The sequence below is a fragment of the Cervus elaphus genome, chromosome 18, assembly GCF_910594005.1.
Source record: "Cervus elaphus chromosome 18, mCerEla1.1, whole genome shotgun sequence".
Classification (NCBI taxonomy): domain Eukaryota; kingdom Metazoa; phylum Chordata; class Mammalia; order Artiodactyla; family Cervidae; genus Cervus; species Cervus elaphus.
Genome location: NC_057832.1, coordinates 111,064,617 through 111,082,695, shown reverse-complemented (window position 1 = coordinate 111,082,695; position 18,079 = coordinate 111,064,617). Strand labels below are relative to the sequence as shown.

General features: G+C 40.1%; 1 protein-coding gene across 2 annotated transcripts in view; it reads right to left on the bottom strand.

Annotated features, from left to right (window-relative positions):
- The window catches only part of MGAM (maltase-glucoamylase), a 198,121-nt gene that overhangs the window by 64,359 nt on the left and 115,683 nt on the right, over window positions 1–18,079 (bottom strand). Inside the window, exons 4-15 of one of the 2 annotated variants that reach the window (XM_043873134.1) lie at window positions 15,162–15,285; window positions 14,948–15,057; window positions 14,487–14,641; window positions 13,485–13,656; window positions 11,205–11,304; window positions 9,522–9,634; window positions 7,975–8,100; window positions 7,114–7,245; window positions 6,927–7,025; window positions 5,291–5,404; window positions 4,623–4,707; window positions 1,273–1,390 (exon numbers count right to left, since the gene is read on the bottom strand). The exons of the other annotated variant lie outside the window; for it this stretch is intronic. Coding sequence (XP_043729069.1) covers window positions 1,273–1,390; window positions 4,623–4,707; window positions 5,291–5,404; window positions 6,927–7,025; window positions 7,114–7,245; window positions 7,975–8,100; window positions 9,522–9,634; window positions 11,205–11,304; window positions 13,485–13,656; window positions 14,487–14,641; window positions 14,948–15,057; window positions 15,162–15,285 — 1,448 coding nt within the window. The remainder of the gene's footprint in view (window positions 1–1,272; window positions 1,391–4,622; window positions 4,708–5,290; window positions 5,405–6,926; window positions 7,026–7,113; window positions 7,246–7,974; window positions 8,101–9,521; window positions 9,635–11,204; window positions 11,305–13,484; window positions 13,657–14,486; window positions 14,642–14,947; window positions 15,058–15,161; window positions 15,286–18,079) is intronic. 2 annotated transcript variants of the gene reach the window in all.

Below are 18,079 nucleotides of genomic sequence, written 5' to 3'. Positions count from 1 at the left end.
AAAGATGGGGAAATTGAGTCTTATTCATCTAGTTTATTTCTCAGGAAAGGTAGAGAAAGAGAAAAAGAAGCCAGAAAAGACAAGACAGAAAATCAGAAATGTGTGTCCTTTTTGAAGCTTGTCTTTCATTGAAATAAACACTTTTTCATTTACTAGGCAAGGATCTACTCTGATCTGGATGATTCAGCATTAATAAAAAGTCTTGATGGCAAAATGGTGCTGGAAGACAAAATCAACACAGACTCTGCCTCTAGAATTAAGTCCCTGAGGGGCCCATCCTGACGTTCTCTTCCTCAGGCCCAGTATTTATTCATTCAACAAGCATGTCTTCAGTTCACACACTAAAGAAACATGGGCAACTCTGACCTGCATAAAAACTGACAGTCCAGCAAAAAAAAAAGAATATTAAAAAATAATAAGATTTTGGCACATTAAGCATATTGTAAACCTATGGTTTTTCTAGTAGTCATGTTTGGATGTAAGAGCTGGACCGTAAAGAAGGCTGAGTGCCAAAGAATTGATGCTTTTGAACTGTGGTGCTGGAGAAGACTCTTGAGAGTCCCTTGCAGTCAATTCTAAAGGAAATCAACCTTGAATATTCACTGAAAAGACCAAGGCTATAGCGAAGCTCCAATACCTTGGCCACCTGAAGTGAAGAGTCGACTCACTGGAAGAGACCTTGATGTTGGGAAAGATTGAGGTCAGGAGGAGAAAGGGGCAAGAGAGGATGAGATGGTTGGACGGCATCACAGACTCAACGAACATGAATTTGAGCAAACTCCAGGAGATGGTGAAGGACAGGGAAGCCTGGCTGTGCTGTAGTCCACAGGGTCACAAAGAGTCAGAAAAGACTGAGCAACTGAACAATAACAGCAGCAAGTGCAGATTTAACTGGGTAGCCTGTATTTTTATTGACTGAATCAGGCAGCCCTAGTGTGGTGATCTGAGTACATTCAGTAACAGGACCCAAGCAAGTACTAATGTCCAACTGGGACTTCTAAATACCCTGTATGTTAATACCTTTGAGTATCTTCAAAATAATGAAGTTCCTAAAATAATGAAGCCAATCTTTGAAATAATGAAGCGAATCAAAAATAATCCTGCATAAAAACCTGGGATTATAAGGAAAACCTCTTAAGTATCCTGTAAGATCTGAGTTTCTATATGCCTATAACCACTAAAATATTTGAAATATACAGTGATGAAAGACAAGAGAAACCCTTCACCTCCCACCTCCCCAGATCTGGAATTAGGAGGAAAACCCATGCTTACGAGTCCGTGGCTCTTGCCATGGTATAGCCATACAAGCTGTGGACATCGTAGTGAAGGCCCCCATAAAACTCTGTGTCCATGCAGAGGGTTCTTGCGAAAAGTAAGCCGTCCAAAACTCCTGTGGGAAAATACCCATCTGTGAGGCACATCCCTGTCCACCAACTGGAACAAAAGAACCACCCAATCACTTGTTTCTTGGTTACTGACCTTCCCTGACAGTCTCCACCTGACAAAATCCTTTCCAGATTTTAAATACCCTAAATGCCACTTCCTACCTTTGGCCTGGGCTTCCCAGGTGGTTTGGTGCTAAAGAACCTGCCTGCCAATGCCGGAGACACCAGAGATGTGGGTTCGATCCCTGGGCCAGGAAGATCCCCTGGAGAAGGAAATGGCAATTCACTCCGGTATTCTTGCCTAGAGAATCCCATGGACAGAGGAGCCTGGCGGGCTACAGTCCTGGGGTCACAGAGTCAGACACAACTGAGCACACACGCACCTGGGGCCTACGCTGAACTGGATCATTAAAATTAATTTGCACTTCCATGAGCTCACAAAGAATGCTACTTAGGCAAGTGAGGAAACATGTTCAGGGCAATGGTTCATCTGAGTTTAAATATAAACAAAGCACTTGCATTTATCAACATGTACTTTGTCAAGAAGAATAGAGAACAGGTATGAGGGCAGTGAACATTTTCACTTTTATATTGTAGACATTCACACCCCAGTTAGTTTTTTTTTTTAATGAGATAAGATATTTGAGTGGTTTCATGAATAAGAATTCAGATTTTGCCTCTAGAAACCACTACTATTTCTGTATTTTCCCTTTCTCATGCCTAAGATGCTCAGTATTTTCTGCCTTATCTGCAATTGCCTTTTTTAAAAATTTTCTTTATTAGCTTTTATTGAATATAGTTGATTTATGATGTTGTATTCATTTCTGGTATACTGCAAAGTGACTCAGATATATATATATATATATGTGTGTGTGTGTGTGTGTGTGTGTGTGTGTGTGTATATATATATGTATGTATATGTTTATTTATTCCTTTCCATTATGGTTTATTATAAGATATTGAATCTAACTCCCTGTGCTGTTCAATAGGACTTCGTTGGCTACCTATTTTATATACAGTAATTTGTATCTGCTAATCCCAAACTCCTAATTTATGCACCTGCTTCTTTTCCCTTCTCCTTGAAGACTGATGACCGGGGACCGTCCTTCATGAAGCCTTGTCTGCACATAGGACCTCAGTATGAGACACAGTTTCAGAAAACTTTTTTCAGAAATAAAGAAAATTCTGTTTCTGGCACAATTCAGATTGTGGAATGAGATTCACAACGACTTTGATTATAAGAAACGACACTAAAATTTCCCAGGATCAAAGTTAATTTATCTAAATCTTTATCACACTAAGGTAGACTGTCCAGTCCTGAAAATGCAAAAAGCAAACCAGCTACGAGGCAAAGCAGCTGGTTTTACACATGGGGAGACTAAGCACCATGGGGTAGAGAATGGGGTGCTCAACAGAAGCAAGCAGAAGGTGTTAGGACTGCCATTTTCTGGAGGGGAAAACACTCAGTTTTTGCCAAGAAAAAAATCAAGAGATTAAAAGGGAAACATGATAAGCTGATTCAGAGTGGGGAAAAAAATTTGCGGGAACACAGACTGAGCAGAGTAGGATGAAGATTAAGAGGGAGAAGTGAGACTTCCCAGGTGGTCCAGTGGTTAAGAGTCTGCCTGCCAATGCAGAGGACACAGGTTTGATCCCTGGTCTGGGGAGACCTCACTTACTCAGCGTGGCAACCAAGCCTGTATGCCACAACTACCGCGCCCACACCCTCCAACTACTGAAGCCCGCCTGCCTGGAGCCCCTGCTCTGCAACAAGAGAAGCATCACGATGAGAAACCCGTGAAAGGCAATCAAGAGCAGACCCCACTCACTGTACCTAGAATGCAGACCCAGCATAGCTAAAAAAAAGTTTTAATTAAGAAAAAAGAATACATGAGAGAAGCAAACAGTAGATTTTACAAAAAGTTAAATAGTTGAAAGTCAAGACTCTGCCTGAAAAATTCTCCACTCCTGCTGTGACCAAAAGGGACCAAAGAAACAGCTAAACCTTGGTCCAAGGGTGCACATGAAGTGGATAAATCAGAATAAAGTGGCAGAAGTTGGCCAGAGGCTCAGCAAGCCTGTATTCTCTTCCTGGGAGAATATTTCACACTTTCACTTGACATTAAGCTGAGACTATGTTACTGGAGTCTGGCCAAAGGAATGTGAGCATGTTAAATACACCCCACTTCCAGGAGTGTCCATAAGAATCCCTCTACCCTCTCTTCCACCCAGTAAGCTGGAAGTAAAGGACCCTGGGATGGGAGAACAGACTGTGAAAGTAACCAGGTCCCTGAATCATTGCTGGATGAGAGTCACATGTCCCACACTACAATATTATGTGAGTAAACTTGTGTTTATCCACTGAGATGTTCATTTGTTTCCAGATTCCAGCATAAACTATTATACACTGTTTCTCCCTCTTCCTCTCTCTTTCTCTCTCTCTTTCACACAGACATACTCTTTCAAAATCAGGGATTGGAAAACTCATTAGGAAAAGGCCTTAAAAATAGGAAGGACTGAAAAGGAATCATACTTTAAACTCTTGCTAATGAGCTTTTTTTTTTTTTTTCCTGGTAGCTCAATGGTAAAGAATCTGTCTGCCAATGTAGGAGACGAGGATTCAGTCCCTAGTCCAAGAAGATCCCACATGCAATGGGGCAACGAAGCCCAGCGCACCACAACTACTGAGCCTGAACTCATAGAGCCTGTGTTCTGCAAGAAGAGTAACCACAGCAATGAAAAGCCCACACACCACAACTAGAGCGTAGCCTCTGCTCTCCACAACTAAAACCCGCACGCAGCTATGAAGACCCAGCACAGCCAAAAATAAATAAATTTTTTTTAAAAAAGAAAAGTTAACAAAACAAAGATTTACTTTAATGGCAGGTAGTCTGTACCTTAATGTATTCTGATATTCTGATTATAAAGTTTAACACTGAACCATTTGTATGAAGGGTTTGGAGACAGTGAATAGGGTGGAAGTATGTAAAACTCTACAACTATAGGAGGTATGGCTTCCACCAAGTGCTTGCCGTTGGATTATGGCAACGAAAAGGTATTCAGAGACTGAACAATGCAGCAAGGTCTCCTACAGAAGAGTGGTCAGGGTGGTCAGGGTGTTTGGATGGGGAGTCCCTTGAGCTGGGAAGTAGATTGCTCCTGGCCACACCAAGTACTATCAAGGTTGTTTTAAATACATCTCATTCCTCCATCACTAGGAAACAAGTCGAAACTTACGAGGTTTGAAAGGAGGAAAGTTGAAGTTGTTTACTTCACACTGTTGATCAGAACCTTGTAGAAAGCTAGATACTTCATCCATTTCCTACAAAGACACAAAATACACAAAATGGAAAATGTTACTGATGCACAGGTAGCTGTTGAGTAATGCTTACTGAATTCGAAGCTCCAAATTTTCTATCCACTTCTTTAAATATGAACTAAAAGTAGGTGATGCTTGATTTTACTAAACAGTTAATTTTTTAAATTTCAAAGAAATATCCCCACCAGTTATCCCCACCTAAAAAATAAAAGATGCTCATGAAATAATTCTTTAATAATTAATTTTAAATTTTAATGAATCAGTGTGACAATAATAATTATATTAATAGCTTCTCATAAAACAGTATTTTTAAGTTAAAATACAGTTAGTGGAGGTAAAAGCTGAAGCCATGAGAAAACAAAGGACTTTCTCAAAAAGAAATAATCAGTTAGTGGCAGATCCAAAGTTAAACTTCCCAGAGTTTTGAGGAGTCCAACTTACTGCATATAAATTCAACATTAAGTAAAAGGATTTTAAATATCACTACTCAAGCAAACTATTTTATTACAGATCAGAGTCAAAGTTTATCTCACGATTTGGAATATCTGTTCCCAAAATAGGTTTGATCCTGAAACAGCAAACTTACAATCCACACTCCATCAAACTCCAGAGTTTTATAAAATTCACTGAACTGCTCTTTCCACCACTTAGTACCATCTGAATTAGTAAAATCAGGAAAAACTGTCCAACCAGGGTATGCCTAGAGAAGAAAGAAGGCTGTGGCAATTAGTCTGTTCGATGGTTCACTTTGGATTTATTGCTGGCTACCATTTCTTCTACTAGAAGCCCCATGCATCTTATCACTTAAGAATCAAAATTTGTGACTCTTCCTAAAATTTAATAGTAAAATAGGAGCAAGGAGCCAAGGAAACAAAGAAGAAAAGGAAAAAGAAGTCATTAAATAGATAAGAAGCCATCAAATGTCTTTTTCCTATTAAAAAAAAAGGTAAAATTATGTCAGGTCAATTGGGAGAAAAACTGTTTAAAATACTGGAAATCTAACTGGACAATATTTTAGAAGAGAATGATTAAATTTCTTTAATGTGTTGTCAATTAAAGGTAATCTAAAATCTACTTTGAATAATGATATTTCTAAATAATACATTGGTTTCATCATATAAGCAATCTTTTTTAAGTGGTTAAATTAATTTCATGCTTCTTACTCAGGCCCAATTATTTCTTACCCTATCTTCTCTTCCTATCTATTCCTATCAAAGTGTAGCTTTTAACATTTTCTACAAATAGCACAAAGATACAGCCATAGCCAAATTATTGTAAATTATGAATTTATAGGATATAAGCTTTTGTGCATACTTTCTTGCTCATTTCCCCAGCAAATGTATAGATTGTCGTTTAGGGACAATTTTATGCTCAAGTAATACAATGTATACAATTTATATGTATTTATAATTCAGAGGCTTCTTAAAACTCAAGATAAGAGCTTAAAGTTCTTCCTGTTAAGTGGACTGAACTCCTGGTCCTTCGTTTTAGGTGATGACAGCAGATCATAATTAGAGATAATTTTGGACCTCAGGGGACAGACATGTGGCAAAGAAGTCACTTGCAGCAACAACATTCCACCTAGAGCAGGGCCAGCAAACTTTATTCTACCTGAATGCCTTTATAATGAACTCCAACCACCCCCACTATGATTTCCTCTGCCAACATCCTAGATCAAATGATTCGTGTTGTTTGTTGGTCAGGGGAAGTCACACCATAACAAAGAGTAGCCCCAACTCACTGCAACTGAAGTCCATGCAAAGCTACGAAGACTCACCAAGGCCAAAAAATAGAATAAACAAATAAATCTTAAAAAAAATTTCTTCTCATTATCTGTAGTATTGGAGAGTCAGGGTATAGATTTTTAATTAGACTAGCTGTTTTTCCCACCACAATAAAGAAATCATAATATATGAAGTGATAGAAGCACTAATTATTACTACAATAGCAGTCACATCACACATGGATCAAATCAACGTGTTATATACTTTAAACTTAAACAATGGTATTAATATATATAATATATTTCAACTAAAAAATCCTTCAGAATTTTAATCTTTCTATTATTCCATCTACTGGTCTAAAAGTAATAATAAAAGAAAACACTAAAGTTACGAAAACAGTAATGATACTGTAACTTGCTTTCTACCTACTCATCTTCATACCAAAAGTACAAACTTCCCAAAATGATCGTAATCACTCCAGTTTTCTTGAGAAATTACCTGCCCAACAGCAAAGCCTTTGTCCCCCATGATCCACACTCTCTTTCTGCTTCCATTCACATAAGGCTGGTAGTCAGAGTTATTTAAGATCCCCGGATTCTATTAAGTGAATATAATAAGTACTGTTTAGTAACTTTTCCCACTTTGAAAGGAAAAATTAGGCAACAGAATAAGTGTTTGAACGTACCATAATAATTACATATTTCAGTCCATTTTTATGTAACTCATTGGCAAAGTCTGAGAGACCATGGAAAGCCACTCCATCAATAGTGAAATCCTTCTTTTCATCCATGTAGTCAATGTCAGAGTACTGGACATCCTGAAAGACAGTGCTGGTCAGTTAGAACTGAGAAATAAGATCACGCTGATGGAAGATATTATAGCTCTGGTTCTTGATGATTAAAACTAAAGCCATAGTTCTTAACGATCCTGGAACTGTCCAGACTTGGCTATACTCTGGGAGTAAAGAAACCCTTTCTGAAAGATATCGGCTTTCTTAGATTGCAGGTTTACCCTTCATACCAATAGAAGCATGTCATAAGGAATTGAGAACTTGAAGTAGGACTGGATCTTGTTCACCTTGTAACTTGAGAACTTGGATGCTTGACATAAAACAAGTTCTCTTTAAGGTGTGTTTGAATGAGTATATTAGTAATGTTATAACCATGTTCTAACTTGGAGCCTAAACATTGAACTAGAATAGATCATAAGAGGAGAAATTGGTCTTCTTGCCCTAAAACTGCCAGAGTAATAATTAACAAAGATAAATAACAAAAGCATAGAGCTTTAATTAACCAAACTCTCGTGCATGTGTATGTTTTGTGTTTGCATACCATCCTATGAGATGTAGGTGTTATTCTTAATGAGAAGATTGAAATGTGAAGGGGTTAAGTGACATTTTCCAAAATCATGGGCACATGAATCTATGGGGGTTGACAGGGGCTTTGTTGATAGGCTCTTGGATCCCAGATGCTATTTTTCTCCAACCTACTACATACTCCAAAGCATATGAAGTTCTTCTAAGCTGATAAGAGAAGTTCCAACTTACATATGGGATCTCAGCTTCACGAGTTCGGTTTACAACATTTTTCAATCCATCAATGCCACCATAATTCCTGCGACTAAGCTGGAACCCAAGACTCCAGTAGGGAGGCAAGAATGGTCGTCCAACAAGCTGAAAAGATAAATAAAGAAGTGTCTAAGCATTTAGAATACACACTGTAGCACCACTTCTGACACAGAAAATACTACCTTCACTTCATTTTCTCTTAAGTCCTCAGATCTAAAAATGTTGAAGCTGAGAGTAACCTCCTGGGCAATTTGCAAAATTCTACAGCTCACCTAACTACCTAAATGTATTCCTGACAACAGCAACATCAGAAAACAGTGGGACTTGCAGGTAATGCTTGAATCACAATATAATATTGGGGGAAAGAAAGAAGCAACATTCATTCACTCAGTGAATCTTTTCTAAGTGTTGATATTGTGGCAAAGGATTGACAAGGCACTTGGGATTTAGTGGCATACAGCAGAAGCGATTCCTGCTCTCACGTCAGTGTCTAATTTCAGACAGCGAGAAGTGCTAAGCATAAAGCATCAGCACTAATATTGAATGGGATGGATGAAGAAATAATGGACTATGTTTAAAATCCAACTCTATAAGTTGCTCAAGCCAACGCTCTGAGAAGATCTCACATACAGCCCTGTCTTAAACGTACCCTGAGAGCCGCTGTCCTGTCCTTCCTTAGGAGAGTCGCCTCAGGAGGGGGACTCTCTCGTGGCTCTGAGTCCCCATGCAGTGTATTTGCATCTTATTAGTAGCACTAATTATAAGGTGCTTCCTATTACTATTATTTCAGGCTTTGTTATATTTCTCCTATGTTATTATAAATTGTGCCATCTTGAACAAATCGCTCCATTTTTCTGTACCTGATGCTTTTCGTCTGTAGCGTAGAAAGTTTAGGCTAAATGATGTCTAAAGTTCCTTCCTGTCCTACAGTTTGAACTGAAAATAAGTAGCACAGTTCCTTTTACATAGTTTATTTTCAGTAATTTTTTTATTTGTTGAATGAATGAATAGATTTTGCTGATCTGTGGCCTTAGATCTTATCTTTGGAATGATTCATCATACACAGATGGACTATGAACTCCCTGAAAACAGGAATGGCATCTTAGTTTTGCATTTCTCAAGCCTTGCACAGTGCCTCTTCAGCACGTAGAAGGCACTCAATAAATGTGCATCAAAATAGATGAACAGCTGAGACTTTCCTAGTGATCCCATGACTAAGACGTTGAGCTCCCAATGCAGAAGATCCATGTTCAACCCCTGGTCAGGGAACTAGATCCCACATTACACAACTAAGATCTGGTACAGCCAAACAAACAAATATGCTTCCAGCTAATGAAAGACTTGCAGTCCCAGCATTTGGAATCCATAATTCACTCACAATTTTAATTGTTCTCCTGTTAATTTATAATGAATGCATGAGATAACTGCAATAAATAATGATTGTGTGTGCATGTGGGCGTGCTATGTTGCTGCAGTAGTGTCCAACTCCATGTGACCTTCTAATTATCTAAACACCAAGCCCGTACCTCCAGGTATTCCTGAACCACTTGTTCTGGAGTATTTCCCAGGAACACATAGAAGTCAAGAATACCCCCGATCGTGCGGTAAGTGACGGCAGGAGCGGGCTGAAGGGTGACTTCTGAAAGCAGTAAGATAAGAGTTCTTAGAATGTTATAGTTGGAAATATACCCATCTCTGGAATATGAATGCCTGAATTATCCAAAACAGGCTCAGTCTCATTTTTAAAGAGTTGAAAATCACGCATGTTCTTTTCTTTGGGTGATTGCTGAAGTTTATCAAAATATTCAGTTCAGCTCAGTTCAGTCACTCAATCTAACAACTCTTTGGGGCCCCATGGACTGCTGCATGCCAGGCTTCCCTGTCCATCACCAACTCCCGGAGCTTACTCAAACTCATGTCCATTGAGTCGGTGATACCATCCAGTCATCTCATCCTCTGTCGTCCCCTTCTCCTCCTGCCTTCAATCTTACCCAGCATCAGGGTCTTTTCCATTGAGTCAGTTCTTCACATCATGTGGCCAAAGTATTGGACTTTCAGCTTCAGCATCAGTCTTTCCAATGAATATTCAGGACTGATTTCCTTTAGGATGGACTGGTTGGATCTCCTTGCAGTCCAAGGGACTCTCAAGAGTCTTCTTCAACACCACAGTTCAAAAGCATCAATTCTTCAGTGCTCAGCTTTCTTTATAGTCCAACTCTTACATCCATACATGACAACTGGAAAAACCATAGCTTTGACCAGATGGACCTTTGTTGGCAAAATGATATCTTTATTGTTTAATATGCTATCTAGGTTTGTCATAGCTTTTCTTCCAAGGAGCAAGTGTCTTTTAATTTCATGACTGCAGTCACCATCTGCAATGATTTTGAAGTCCAAGAAAATAAAGTCTGTCACTGTTTCCATTGTTTCCCCATCTATTTGCCATGAAGTGATGAGACTGGATGCCACAATCTTCGTTTTTTTTTCAATCTTCGTTTTTTGAATGTTGAGTTTTAAGCCAGCTTTTTCACTCTCCACTTTCACTTTCATCAAGAGGCTCTTCAGTTCATCAAAATATCATTCATCAGTTCATCAAAATATTCAGCTCATCAAAATATCAAAATATTAAATGAGTAAAATACTAATGAAGAATTTATTTTTTAAGAGAAAGAAGGACAAAATCTGTTTTAATCTGACCATATAAAAATACAAATTCATGGGATCTGTGAGTGATTTAGCTTGAACGAAAAAATTATTTAAACTTATTAGATGAGCTTACAGTTAAAAAATAAAAATGAACTCTTATTCTAGCTCCATTAGTCCAGAAACTGGAGGGAGGTGAGGTGGGCTATGAGAAACCCTACAAAACACAGCCTTGTTGTCTACAGACAGACAGCATGGTTTAATGGTGAAATCTACAGGTATCTTTGGAATGTGTCTATCAATGGAGTCTATTATCTATAAAATATTATGGGTAACATTGCATCAAAAGAGAACACTGAAGCAGTCTTCAATGAAAATAGCTTCCAGCTTGAACTGGATTTGTAAACAGGTTAATCTATGTTTGAGTTTCAGTTTCTATAGAGATATATTGTAGGTCCAATATATTAATACCTTCAACTTTAAACAATGATCTCACTATGAAAAGCATTTTTATAAAAGCAGCATTCCAAGACATATTGCTGCCAAGAGAAAGAGATGTTTCCTACCCATGGCGTTACTGTTCATCAGAAAAACCCCGAAAGAGAAGCCGCTGGTGTCTTCCAGGCACAAGAAGAATGTGTGAGCTCCATATAGATTGATCATGCCCTGACAACAAAAATAAAGAAAATAATGGTAGTGCCTGTTGAAAACATTTTTATTCAACCTAAAATAAAATCAAAAGCCATGCACAATAGATACGCTGTTAACATTTGACGTGGTTCAATACTGTACCAAAAAGGTTTTGAAATGGTAACATCAACAGGCAAATGGATAGGCAAAATATGGTATATCTATCCAAAGGAACGCTATTAGTAATAAATGAGAACTGAAATACTGATTTGTGATACTTCATGATACAAGTGTCAACCTCATAAATGATTTTTTGGGGGGTTGTTTTCTTTTTGGCTGATCCAGGCCAAACTTATTTTCTGAAAGAATTTTTTTAATTTAATTTTATTTATTTGACCACATTGTGCAGTATATGGGATCTTAGTTCCCCAACCAAGGATTGAACCTGTGCCCCTTGCAGTGGAAGTGCAGAGTCCTAACCACTGGACCACCTGGGAAGTCTCATCAACCTCATAAATGCTATGCTAAGTGAAAAGAACAGACACAAAAGACCATATATTATACAATCCTATTCATGAAAAATATCCAAAAAAGTCAAATATATCCAGAGAGAAAGCAGATTAGTGACAGGGGCTGGAGTAGGCAACTGGGGTAAGGATGGGATTAAATCTAAAAGAGAAGGAGGGATCCTACTGGGGTAATGAAAATGTTCTGAAACTGGAATATGATGATGGTTGCACAACTCAGTAAATTATTAAATTGTACACTGAAACTAAAATTATTAAATTGTGAAATTATTAAACTGTACACTAAACATAAATATCATGGTATAAATTATATCTCCAGCAAATCAACCTGAATATTCATTGGAAGGGCTGATGCTAAAGCTAAAGCTCCAATACTTTGGCCACCTGATGCAAAGAGTTGATTCACTAGAAAAGACCCTGATGCTGGGAAAGATAGAAGGCAGGAGGAGAAGGGAACGACAGAGGATGAGATGGTTGGATGGCATCACAATCTCAACGGGCATGAGATTGAGCAAACTCCAGGAGATGGTGAAGGACAGGGAAGACTGGTGAAAGACAGGGAAGCCTGGTGAAGGAAGAAAGTGAAAGTGTTAGTCACTCAGTCGTGTCCGACTCTTTGTGACCCCATGGACTGCAGCCCACCAGGCTCCTCTGTCCATGGAATTCTCCAGGCAAGAATGGGAGTGGGTTGCCATTTCCTTCTCCAGGGGATCTTCCCCACCCAGGGATTGAACCCGGGGCTCCCACATTGCAGGCAGACTCTTTACCAACTGAGCCATCAGGGAAGCTTCACTTGGAGAGAAAACAGGCTATGTGTTTAAAAATATTAAAAAGAAAGAAGGAGAGGTGGAGGGGATGAGGGAAGGTAAGAAAGAGAAAAGAAAGGGAAGGCAAGAGAGGGAAGAGAAAGGAAGGAAGGGAGGGATGGAGGAAGGACTCCTGGACTACAAATAAGTTACTGCTATAAACCAGCTTTTCTCCCATTTTAATATGCATGTGATTCACTTATGGATCTTATTGAAACGTAGGTTCTGATTCGTAGGTCTGGGCTATGCCCTGAGATTCTGCATTTCTAACAAGCTCCCAGGTGATGCCAACATCACTGTCTCTGGAATATATATTAATCCGAAGAACAAAGCAGCCAAAAGAGGCATTTTCTTTTAGTCTACAAAGTTCTACTGAGAATGGCCCCTGCTGAAGCTTTTCCCTAGACACTGCTCAGTTACTGAAGACAAACAAAGGTATTTTGCAGATGTTTTTTCTAGTATATATTAGGCTATAACAAAATCATTAAATTATATTTTCCTTTGGGACTTCCCTGGCAGTCCAGTGGTTAAGAGTTCAAGCTTCCATTGCAGGGGTACAGGTTCAACCCCTGGTGGGGAATCTAAGGTCCCACATGCCATGCAGTGCAGCCATAAATAAATAAGAAAACTTTCTCATAAAAAACTATATGTTCCTTTAAAAGTGAGATGCTTTCCAAAATCTCTATATTACTGATTGTGAGTTTATAAACCTTATGAACAAATATTCTTCAACGCAAACAGATCTATATAAATTGGGCAAAATATCAATGTAACTTTGTAGGTTACATTACTTGACCATCTACTTTACTCTGTAGGTTACTTTCTGGCAAGAAGAGCGGGCATTGCTTGCTGTGAGCCATCGGCAGGAGGCTGGGGACCTCACCTCGGTGGGGGTGGCATCCCGGGTAAAGATGGGCCAGGTCTTCCAGGTCATGTTGTGGCGGAACTGCTGGTGCACGTGTTCGCCCAGCCCGTACACGTTGGCACTGGGCAGTCGCATGGAGAGCTGCAGGTACTGCTGGGCAAACTGGAGGGGCCCGATGCTGGTGTCCAACCTGGAGAAAGGGCCATGAAATAAGGGCAGGAGTCAACCAATAGCTCTCTGTGTCAGCAGTCTCTCTGCTTCCCTGCCTGTCCACTCAGGGAACAGCTGTTTCAGATGTTACCATCACCTGCTTGTATGCTACCTTTGAAGGCCCTTCTAGGGTGTCTCTGATTCTTTGATTCTTCAAGGAGCACAGCCCTGGAGATATGAGGCCAGCTATTCAATGCAACCCCATCCATCTACTTCCATCAGCATCCTGCCAGGCACCATTCTGGATGCTTTATAAATAGCATCTCAACACACTCAGCAACAGTGGCTGTTTTGATTCCAAGGAAACGGAGACTGAGGAGGTGAGATAATTTGCCTAGGATCACACAGCTGAGTGGTAATTCATGTGTGACAGGATTGCATAGATTTCACTGACATTATTATCCTTATATTTTCTCCGGTACAATTTCTGGTTTAAGTTTAAGCTGCTGTTAGGTGCTTACTGGTAAGTTTCTCAGGAAATAACACTATGGAATGATAAGCAGTGAAGTTGAGTTCCAGTGTAAATGGTTATCTAAAAGAGTATCGCTGCCACTTTTAAAATATACATGAATCACAAGAGTATTTACATAACTGAGTAAATGAGCACATTACATTTCAGTATTCTTTGTTCTCTGTGATCATGACAGATTACCAGTGTTAATGATTTACAGTAAAAGCTTTGACATTTTTGAGGTTCAAACATTTTCCCGAGTCATACTCATCTCTTCAACTACCTGCAATTAAGTCAGAATGAATGCCACTCACTGGGACATATATTCAAAGGTATACAAAGAAGGTTGAAAACCTCACAAGACTCTCTTGTTGCTGGTCCTCATTATTTTGATGCTGAAGGGTTTTTGAATGACTTCTAGATGATAGTTCAAATTGGAAGCACCAGCATTCACATCAAAGAGCTTAACATTTTCATGGGGGACTTCATAGCGCATGTTATTGAAATCAGTGATCTGTCAGATGGAAAACAGAAAGGACACTTCCTTTTAGAGCTTCTACAAAAATTTTCACTCTCAAATAACCCCCAGTAATGACAGCTTCTAATTCTTGACCCTGGGTTTCCTGATTTGAAAAGGAAATAAAAAACTCACGCTTCCCCCATCAAATAAACATCAGTCTGCCCATCCTATCAGGAGATTCCTGCAGAGAGAATCAAAGGCACCTCCTGCCTCCAGAGCTTATAAAGGAGAATGATCTGAACCCAGCATGGAGGCTCTGCTGTCTGCAGAGATGTCTTCAGTGATAACTATCAAGCTAACCTTAAAATGGAAACGATTGGATGTCTGATGTTCAGCTGTGAAGACGGCGTCGATTATGTCATATCCAAACAGAGATGGTGATGGCAACTTTCTCAACTGGACTTTATACACTGGAGGTCAGGGGAGGAGAGAGAAGTATTTGGTCTTTATTTTGCAGTTAACTTATCGGTCCATGTAAAGTGATCCCCGGGGGCAATGTTAGAGCAGTGCTCACCTGTGCTTGTGTTATCAACCCAGTTGCTGACTTCATAGCCCCAGTTCCTGGGGAAGAAGCACCAGGGGATGGCAGTATCTGGCACAGGTTTCCAGCAGCACTTATATTTCTGCCTGCAGACATCCTATAGCAACAGCACAGAATGAGCATTACGTGAAATGAAGGAAAATACCAGTCATCTATTTATTTGTAACCAATTTTACTGCAAGAAGAATTTCTGATGGGGCACAATTCCATTCAGTCATGTATTTATTCTTCTTTTATTCATACATTTATCCAGCCATCCAACATGCATGTATTACCTACTCAACATGGAGCTATTAATAATAATACAGATAAATAAGACCCAGTTCTTGCCTTCAGCAAACTTATAATCAACTTGTAAATCCAGGTACTCACAATATGATGCGTGCTGCAGTGGTGTGCCCTGGGGCTGAGGGGACACACATACCAGCCACCACGTCCAGCCTAGAAGACTAGGGTGAGGGTGGGGGTAGGGTGGGCTTCTAGGCAAGTGAAAGGTAAGTCCAGCCCTAATGCACTAGGAGGGGTTAGACACGTGACCAGCAGAGAAGGACTCCAAGCAGAGAAAGCAGCGATGCACAAGAGACTCAGTAGATCCGTAAGTTCATTGTGCCAAGAATACCACGGGAGAGAAGTGAGACTGGAGGCTCACAGTATCCATAGCAACAGTGAGGTGAATGCTGGACCAAACACTGTGGACTTTCTCACAAGGGAGAGTCATGGAAATAGCTAACAATATGTGGATTCCCAAGTGGCGCTAGTGGTAAAGAACCCACCTGCCAATGCAGGTGAGACATAAGAGATTTGGGTTGGATCCCAGGGGTTGGGAAAATCCCCTGGAGGAGGGTACAGCAACCCACACCAGTATCCTTGGCTGGAGAATCCCATGGACAGAGGAGACTGGCGGGCTACAGTCCATGAGATTACAAAGAGTCGGACACAGTTGAAGTGACTTAGCCTGCACACAGCATGAAGAAACGCATTTCTAAGAAATAAGAAAAGGAAATCAAAGGAACACTGAGAAAGTTAAGATCAAACTAGGATAGACAGTGATGTCAAACAAATTTACAGTGTCCACAAGGTAAAAATAAACCACACGTGGTTTCTCACAGTGGCTTGATTATAGATTTTTTTTAAATTACTATCATTTGGTGAGATGTATTTTCTAAAGTTCCTACAGATTGTTTTTTTCATGTGTTCCCCATCCTGAACCTCCCCTCCCACCTCCTTCTGCATCCCATCCCTCAGGGTCATCCCAGTGCACCAGCCCTGAGCACCCTGTCTCATGCATTGAACCTGGATTGGTGATCTGTTTCACATATGATAATATATATGTTTCAATGATAGATTAATTTACTTAAAAATTTGTTTTGTTATAATAAATTAAATAGATGGCAAATTGAACCAAAATGCTGAAAAAAGCACAGGTATTCACCTCTCCACCCAACTGATTCTACGTGAATTGACAGAAGTATCATTAAGAAAGAAATTACAAATCCATTGTAAAACAGCAAAATATAGTTCAGTGCAGCAGACCAGAAAAGTTATGAAGTTCCTGAAACACAGAAAATCAACTTTATCAGCTCTAGGGAAAACACATATTCATAGCTTAAAACACAAGAGAAGAAAAAGAACAGCTCCAAGTCAGGTAGGTGTGGAGAAGTGGAAGAGAAACCTGGGATGTAGCTGCAGATGATTAATTGGGAAGCTCTCACAGATACTGGTTAGCTCCTGCTAATGGGTGGGCATCCAAAAGTGTTTATTGATAGGTTAAGGGACTGAGGGAGCTTTCCAGGCGGCTCAGTGGTAAAGAACCCGCCTGCCAATGCATGAGATGCTGGAGACACAGGTTTGATCCGTGGGTCGGGAACATCTCCCTGGAGGAGGAAATGACAACCACTGCAGTGTTCTTGGCTGGAAAATTCCATAGACAGAGGAGCCTGGTGGGCTATAGTCCACGGGGTCACAAAGGGTAGGACACAACTGAGCAAGTAAGTAAGGGAGTGAGGAGACATGCTGGGACCCAGAAGGTATGGCAACGCAGCAGCTAATAAACTGCCCCCCCACCCCCCATCCCCCGGCCACCAGCACCACTCCCAGATAAGTATCCATTTTTCTCTCCACCATTTTCCCTCTCCTCCTCAATTCTCAGCATGAGCTAAGGTAAATAGGACAGGCAGTCATAGATAATGAAATACAAATACGAAAGTCAAGCCACCCAAAATTTGAGAGAAACTAACATCATGATCCATACATGACTACTGGAAAAACCATATCTTTGACTAGATGGACCTTTGTTGGCAAAGTAATCTCTCTGCTTTTTAATATACTGTCTAGGTTGGTCATAACTTTTCTTCCAAGGAGCAAGCACCTTTTAATTTCATGGCTGCAGTTACCAGCTGCAGTGATTTTGGAGCCCAAAAAAGAGCGCCAAAGAATGAATGCTTTTGAACTGTGGTGTTGGAGAAGACTCTTGAGAGTCTCTTGGACTGCAAGGAGATCTAACCAGTCTATCCTAAGGGAAACCAGTCCTGAATATTCATTGGAAGGACTGATGCTGAAGCTGAAACTCCAATACTTTGGCCACCTGATGCAAAGAACTGACTCATTTGAAAAGACCCTGGTGCTGGGAAAGATTGAAGGCAGGAGGAGAAGGGACAACAGAGGATGAAATGGTTGGATGGCATCACTGACTCCATGGACATGGGTTTGAGTAAGCTCTGGGGATTGGTGATGGACAGGGAAGCCTGGCACGCTGCAGTCCATGGGGTCGCAGAGTCAGACACAACTGAGTGACTGAAATGAACATCATGATAGGAAGGGACCAAACTTAATAAACAAATTGGAGGAAGCAGTTAATAGAAAAAACATTATTAGCCTTCAAAATAGACATA